The sequence below is a fragment of the Mastomys coucha genome, unplaced genomic scaffold, assembly GCF_008632895.1.
Source record: "Mastomys coucha isolate ucsf_1 unplaced genomic scaffold, UCSF_Mcou_1 pScaffold11, whole genome shotgun sequence".
Lineage (NCBI taxonomy): Eukaryota > Metazoa > Chordata > Mammalia > Rodentia > Muridae > Mastomys > Mastomys coucha.
The window spans coordinates 33839388-33847220 of NW_022196893.1; the positions used below are offsets into that span (position 1 = coordinate 33839388).

Below are 7833 nucleotides of genomic sequence, written 5' to 3' on the forward strand. Positions count from 1 at the left end.
CCCTAGCTGTCCTTGAACTCACTCTGTAGACCAGGCTGGCCTCAAACTCAGAAATCTGCCTGCCTCTGCCTCCCAAGTGCTGGGATTAAAGGCATGTGCCACCACTGCCTGGCCCCTGAATATTTTTCTTAACGTCTTAATTTTCCTTGTTGTTTTGAGACATTGTTGGCCTGCATAGCCCTAGCTGTTCTGGAACTCACTATGTAGATCAGGCTGGCCTCAAACTCATAAGAGATCCTCTTGCCTCTGCCTCCAGAGTGGGAGTCCTAAAAGTGCACTACTATGCCTGACATTGAGCTTGTCATAAGCACTGCTAAATACCTATTTAACTGGGACATAAAGTACAGGTAGGTCAGCTGTCACTTCACATTTCCAAGGCCATCTCCAAAAGAGCAGAGAGCCCCGGTTCCTATCCTTAAAGCGTTTCCATTTTTTGTTTGTTTTGTTTTACTTTTTCAAGACAGGGTTTCTCTTTGTAGCCCTGGCTGTCCTGGAACTCTCTGTAGACCAGGCTGGCCTCGAACTCAGAAATCCGCCTGCCTCTGCCTCCCAAGTGCTGGGATTAAAGGCATGTGCCACCACTGCTCGGCAAGGGTTTCCCTTTTTCAAAGGAGGATCCATCCAGTAATGTAGGACACATGAAGTGATTAAGTGTATTAATTCCAAGTGCTAAACGTGGTGACACCCGTCAATGACAAACTTCAAATAAGGAGAAAGAAGGCAAAATGGAAGTCAGAGATTGAAGTGCCTAGGGCAAAATCTTTAACCTTTGTAAATGAAAAAGGAAGTAACTAGGTTACCGTGCTTTCTACTAAGGGAAAATGGACGTAGTTTAAGAGAGCTTGGCTTCACGAAGTTCTCCAGCGTGCGTTACTCTCTCAAAGCCGAGTGATGGACGTGAACCCTGGCCCTTGATTTAGCGTGTCTGGGGCAGCTTAAGAAAATGGCGTTTGCTAGAGCTTCCCGAAAGCCTTCCATATTGGTCAGCTCAATCGACTTGGGTTTTGGTGTGCCGTCACCAAGCTGCCGTCCCGCCCGCCGCCGCAGGGCTTCCACCCACGGCGAGGGGGAGCCGCCCGCCCATCCGGATGGGCAGGGGTGACATTCGAGTGCGGCCGTGTAGAAACGGTGCAGGGACAACTCGAGCGGCCCCGGGTGACGTCGCGACGGTCTCGCCCTCGCGCGCCTCGGATCTGACACTTGTGGAGCTGCAGGGCTCCGCTCGATCATAGTACCTAACGAGGGGAGGAAGCCTCCTGAGGACGGCCAACATGGCGACCGGCTCCTCTTGGCACAGCCCGGTTCCCTCCTCATGATGGGCGGCCCTGTACGCCCATTGGCCAGAGCTAGAGGCGGTGCCATGCTGCCTTCGCTGCCTCATTGGCCTGAGCATCTGAGGGGGAAGCCTGTTCTCCTCTCCCCATTCCAAGTTCCAGCCTTCACCTTCTACTCGGCGCTTAATTGGCTGTTCTCTCACGTCAATATGCGTCCCGTTCGGCTCTTTTCAGTTGTCGTCCAATCAGAACTTTCTCAACTGCCCGCCTGAATTCTGATTGGTTTAGAAATCTTGATCCTATCCCATTCCGGCCTATTTCTTACTCTTCCCCTAAACGGACTTTGCCCAGGCATGCTCAAGACTCTGGTTGGTCGTTGTGCTGTCTTTCTAACCTAAGCTCTTCCTATCTCCACCGCTCACGGAGCCCGCCTGGCGATTGATTGGTTTCCCTGCAAGTCCATCGTCTTCTTATCCCGCCCATCACCACTTCCTGAGTTTCTAATTGGCTGCTAACACTGAGAGGGCGGCCTTTCTGGGCGGAAACCAGGTACGCAACTTGGTCTTACACGCCTCAGTGAGAGAGTGAGTCCTGCCATTGGGTACCCTGCCCGCCTTTCCTCTGCAAGTCCCTCCTCTCACCCTCCCTCATTGGGCGGGGCAGCAGATAAGGGGCGGGGATTAGGCCGGGCTTGTGGCGCGCTGCTCCCTCCTCCTTACCCCCCCCTCCCTGTCCGGTCCGGGTTCGCTTGCCTCGTCAGCGTCCGCGTTTTTCCCGGCCCCCCCCAACCCCCCCGGACAGGACCCCCTGAGCTCGTCCCTCAGCTGCCACCATGAGCGGTAAGGATGAGTCCACGCCAAGCCCAGGGGTGGGAGTGGAGTGAGGGGGCGCGCGCGAGGACCGACCGGGCGGTCCCCGCTGTGAGGGGGGGCGGGCGGGAGGCGGCGGCGGCGGCCTTGGTCCCGCCCGGGGCGGAGGGAAGGGAGGGCGAAGGGGCAGTGGCGGGGCCTCGGAGGAGGAGGGGGATGGGCTACCCGCCCCGGGGGAGGGGGCAGCGTGGCCTCGCCCGCCCCCTGCCCGCCCCGGCCACGGGGGACGGGCCTTACCCCCCACTACCCGGCCGGCCGCCTGAGGCTCCTCCCGTCGGGGGCTGGCGCCGCGGGGGCGGCCCCGACCAGTGCAGGCCCCGCCTGGGCCAACCGCCTCCCCGGTCCGCCCTCCGGTCGCTGCCTGCCCCAGGCCCTCCCCCGCACCCCCGTAAGTTTCCCTTCCCCCATCCGACCCGCCCTTGCCACTCCTCTGTCCCCGAAACCGCCCCTTCCTTCTAGGCCCGCCTCCTCAGCCCCAGACCTGGGTTCTAAGCCCTAGACCTACCTCTTTAGCCCCTCACCTATTCTCTTAGATGTTTCCTGGCCTCCTCTTAGGATACACTCTTTCTCAGTCCCTTCCTGTTATTGTTTACACTTGGTCTTTCTCCATCTCTTCAGTCCTAATTTTAGCACACTTTCCATCCACCCACATGTTGGGTCTTCTTTTCCTTCCAGGATGCTTTTTTTTCTTTTTTGAGATAGGGTCTGTGTGGTATTTGAAGTTACTATTGCAGACCTCAGACTTTTAGCTACCTAGGTGCCTCTTCCTCCTGAGTGCTGGGATTAGTGTGTGCTAACCCTAAAAGCAACTTTTTGTTTCTGAGACACTGCTCTCAAATTCCCTTTCTCAAAAGTGCTATTTGTATTGAGATCAGTTCTTACTCTGTAGGCCTGGCAGACCTAGAACTGGTGAACCACCTGGCTCATCCTTCCAAGTCTTGGGATTATAGGTGTGAGTCACCATGCCTGGCTTCCAAAGCAATTTTTGAGTCATTTCTGGGGCTAATTTGTGCATGGGAAAATAGTGGCCTGTCTTGGACACCATTAAGCCATGTGCCTGCTCTGCATGCCTATGGCTTTGGCAACCCAATTTACTATGCAGCTGAGAATTTCTTTGAACTTTTGCCTCTACTTCCAAATTCTGGGATTTTAGGCTTACCACCATATCTAGCCCTATCTGGCTAATACCTTTTTTAAACTATTCTTTCAGTCATTGCTGATGGCCAAAGCCTTAATTTTAAGTCTTCTGTTGTTTTTATTCCCCTTCACTTGTTATTTGTTTTGTAATTATTTTTAGACCAAGATCACTCCATGGATGAAGTGACAGCTGTGGTGAAGATTGAAAAAGGTGTTGGTGGCAATAATGGGGGTAACGGCAATGGTGGTGCCACCGCCTTTTCTCAGACTCGAAGCAGCAGCACAGGCAGCAGCAGCAGCAGTGGTGGCGGAGGAGGGCAGGTGAGTGATCAAAGATGGGGAAGGTGTTGAAAGGGTATAAATATTCTTAGAAACTTTCTTAACTAAAAACCTTTGGGAAAAAATATAGTAGGGAAGTACACACAGAAAGATAGGTGATCTAGAGGGTCCCCAAATATGAAAGTTGGAACAGTACACAGAAAGTGAGCATTTTGTTTCTGGTTTTTGCTCTTTATATGCCTGTGCTGTTGCTGTTTTGTCTGTTGAATACTGCCCCTAGGCGAGCTATTGGGTGCCACTAACTCTTTCCTCTCTTCTGGCCAGGAATCCCAACCATCTCCTTTGGCTCTGCTGGCAGCAACCTGCAGCAGAATTGAGTCACCCAATGAGAACAGCAACAACTCCCAGGGTCCGAGTCAGTCAGGGGGCACTGGTGAACTTGACCTCACAGCCACACAACTTTCACAGGGTGCCAATGGCTGGCAGATCATCTCTTCCTCCTCTGGGGCTACCCCTACCTCAAAGGAACAGAGTGGCAACAGTACCAATGGCAGTGAGTCTTCCAAGAACCGCACAGTCTCTGGTGGGCAGTATGTTGTGGCTGCTACCCCCAACTTACAGAACCAGCAAGTTCTGACAGGTCTACCTGGAGTAATGCCTAATATTCAGTATCAAGTAATCCCACAGTTCCAGACTGTTGATGGGCAGCAGCTGCAGTTTGCTGCCACTGGGGCCCAAGTGCAGCAGGATGGTTCTGGTCAAATACAGATCATACCAGGTACAAACCAACAGATCATCACAAATAGAGGAAGTGGGGGCAACATTATTGCTGCTATGCCAAATCTACTCCAGCAGGCTGTCCCTCTTCAAGGCCTTGCTAATAATGTGCTCTCAGGACAGACTCAGTATGTGACCAATGTACCAGTGGCCCTGAATGGGAACATCACTTTGCTACCTGTCAACAGCGTTTCTGCAGCTACCCTGACTCCCAGCTCTCAGGCAGGCACGATCAGCAGCTCTGGATCCCAAGAGAGTGGCTCACAGCCTGTCACCTCAGGGACTGCTATCAGTTCTGCTAGCTTGGTGTCATCACAAGCTAGTTCCAGCTCCTTTTTCACCAATGCCAATAGCTATTCAACAACTACCACCACCAGCAACATGGGAATTATGAACTTTACCAGCAGTGGATCATCAGGGACTAGTTCTCAAGGCCAGACGCCTCAGAGGGTTGGTGGGCTACAAGGGTCTGATTCTCTGAACATCCAACAGAACCAGACATCAGGAGGCTCACTGCAAGGAAGTCAGCAGAAAGAGGGAGAGCAAAGTCAGCAGACACAGCAACAACAAATCCTTATTCAACCTCAGCTAGTTCAAGGGGGACAAGCTCTTCAGGCCCTCCAAGCAGCACCGTTGTCTGGACAGACCTTCACAACTCAAGCTATTTCCCAGGAAACCCTCCAGAACCTCCAGCTTCAGGCTGTTCAAAACTCTGGTCCCATCATCATTCGGACACCCACGGTGGGGCCCAATGGACAGGTCAGTTGGCAGACCCTTCAGCTGCAGAATCTTCAAGTTCAGAACCCACAAGCCCAGACAATCACCTTGGCCCCTATGCAGGGTGTTTCCTTGGGGCAGACTAGCAGCAGCAATACCACTCTTACACCCATTGCCTCAGCTGCCTCCATTCCTGCTGGCACAGTCACTGTGAATGCTGCTCAACTCTCCTCCATGCCAGGCCTTCAGACCATTAACCTCAGTGCATTGGGTACTTCAGGGATCCAGGTGCACCAGCTTCCAGGCCTGCCTTTGGCTATAGCAAACACCCCAGGTAAGACATCCATTCTTTGCATTTATCACAAACTAATACTTCCCTGGTACTATTGAATCTAAAGGGGGAAATAGAACTTTCTGAGATGTTTACTCAAGGCTAAACACCCAAGCAAGTATAAAATGTTTTAGTCAGGACATTTGGAGCTGAATCAATAGAAATGTCTTCTTAGTTGTTCTGATGAGAAAGGAGCACCTCTGGGTAATCTTGTGGTCTCTACTTCCTAGTGTCTTGGTACCACAAACTAAAGCTTGGTGTGCTTTTTGCATAGGATCCACTAGTAAATATTTTAGGCCTTGTGATCCATGTGGATTCTCAACCATATTTCATATTCTTTTTGGTTTTCCCCTTATATCCAGCAATGATAGGGATTGAATAAATGACCTTCTGAATCTTACGTACACTAGTTGTTATATCTCTAACCTCTTGGTTTGCAATTTGTTTTCAAAAACACCCTTTTAAGAATGTAAAAATTGGGGAGCTGGAGAGATGGCTCAGAGGTTAAGAGCCCTGACTGCTCTTCTAGAGGTCCTGAGTTCAAATCCCAGCAGCCACATTGTGGCTCACAACCATCTGTAATGGGTTCGGATGCCCTCTTCTGGTGCATCCGAAGATAGCTACAGTATACTCATATATATAAAATAAATAAGTCTTTTAAAAAAAAAAAATGTAAAAATGGATCCTGCCAGGAAGTGGTGGTGCACACCTTTAGTCCCAGCGCTTGGGAGGCAGGTGGGTTTTTGAGTTCGAGGCCAGCCTGGTCTACAGAGTGAGTTCTAGGACAGCGAGGGCTACACACTACACAGAGAAACCCTGTCTCGAAAAACCAAAAAAAAAAAAAAAAAAAAAAAAAAAAAAAAAAAAAAAAAAAAAAAAAAAAGGATCCTAATGTGATGGTTGCATGCTTTAATCCTAGCATTCAATGGTCAGCTTGATCTACATAGTTTCAGGACAGCTAGGACTAAGTAGAGAGACCCTGTCTCAAAACAAAGATTGTAAAACAGATGGATGGTTTAGCAGTTAAATTGGCTGCTCTTCTAAAGGAACTAGATTGAATTTCTAGCACCCATGTAGTATCTGATAACTGATTCCAGTCCAAGGAGATCCAACTCTTCCTCTTCTGGCCTACTTGGTCATTGTATGAATGTAGTGTAAGGTTGTATATTTAGGTAATACACATAAAATAAAAATAAAGCTGGGCAGTGGTGGTGCATGCCTTTGATCCCAGCACTTGGGAGGCAGAGGCAGGGGGATTTCTGAGTTCGAGGCCAGCCTGGTTTACAGAATGAGTTCCAGGACAGCCAGGGCTATACAGAGAAACCCTGTCTCAAAAAAAAAAAAAAATTAAAATCTTAAGATAACTAGAATGTGAAACCAAGACTAGGATTGATGCTCAGTGATAAAATGCTTGTCTAACATGAGTCTAGACTTGGATTCATGTTCAGCACCATACAAAAAATTAATTATTTTCTGAGACAGGGTTTTTCTGAGTAGCTCTTGGTGTCCTGGAACTAGCTCTGTAGACTAGGCTGGTTTCTGATTTACAGAGACCTGCCTGCCTCTGCCTCCCGAATGCTGGGATTAAAGGCTTGCAGCAATGTGCCTTGCTTTTCCTTATCATCCTTTAAGGAATAGGAGGTTTATTTTGGTTGGCAGTTTTATATACTCCCATCTTGGTGAAGAAGGCTTTGCAACTGAGGTAGTTAGTATCTGCTTCCCAAGTGTCAGTACAGGAGGCAGCAAGCAGTTCAACATTTTGGTTCAGGAACTAGCTCTGGCCAAGTAGGCTACAGATTGTGATGATTCAACTTGAACAGTTTTCTCTGAGTTGTAACTCAAAATTGAGGGGAAAATAGCTTAATGGATTCCAGAAAGATTTTTCTTTTTTTTTTTCCTAAAAATGTTATTTATATGTATGTGTTTATATCTGTGTATTTATGCAGTTTGTATGAGTGGGTGCTCCTGGAGGCTGGAAGAGGTCTTCTGATTTCCCGAGGCTGGAATTCCAGGTGTTTGTGAGGCACCTGAAATGAATGGGTGCTGAGAACCATACTCTTGCCCTCTGAAAGAGCAGCCAGTGCTTTTAACCACTGGGCCATCTATCCAGCCTCAGAGTTTTTGTTTTGTTTTGTTGGTTTTTGTTTATTTTTTGTTTTTTTCCGAGACAGGGTTTCTCTGTATATCCCTGATAGCCCTGGCTGTCCTGGAACTCACTCTGTAGACCAGGCTGGCCTTGAACTCAGAAATCCCCCTGCCTCTGCCTCCCAAGTGCTGGGACTAAAGCCGTGCGCCACCACCACCTGGCCAGCCCCAGATTTTCAACAAGATGTGTTTCTGGTTTTTGTTTGTTTTGGGGGGTTGTTTGAAAATTTTTTTTTTTTCTCCAAGACAGGATTTCTCTGTATAGCCCTGGCTGACAAGATGTGCTTCTGGTTTTTGTTTGTTT

At 49.4% G+C, this 7833-nt stretch overlaps 1 protein-coding gene across 3 annotated transcripts in view; it reads left to right on the forward strand.

Moving 5' to 3' along the window:
• The first annotated feature begins 1987 nt into the window (after positions 1-1987).
• The window catches only part of Sp1 (Sp1 transcription factor), a 22974-nt gene continuing 17128 nt past the window's right edge, over positions 1988-7833 (forward strand). Inside the window, exons 1-3 of one of the 3 annotated variants that reach the window (XM_031356846.1) lie at positions 1988-2113; positions 3441-3601; positions 3884-5387. In XM_031356846.1, the coding sequence (XP_031212706.1) occupies positions 2107-2113; positions 3441-3601; positions 3884-5387 (1672 nt within the window). In that variant the 5' untranslated portion in view covers positions 1988-2106. Of the gene's footprint in view, positions 2114-2397; positions 2532-3440; positions 3602-3883; positions 5388-7833 lie in introns of those variants that run through there. The other 2 variants (XM_031356843.1, XM_031356833.1) reach the window with 2 other exon arrangements.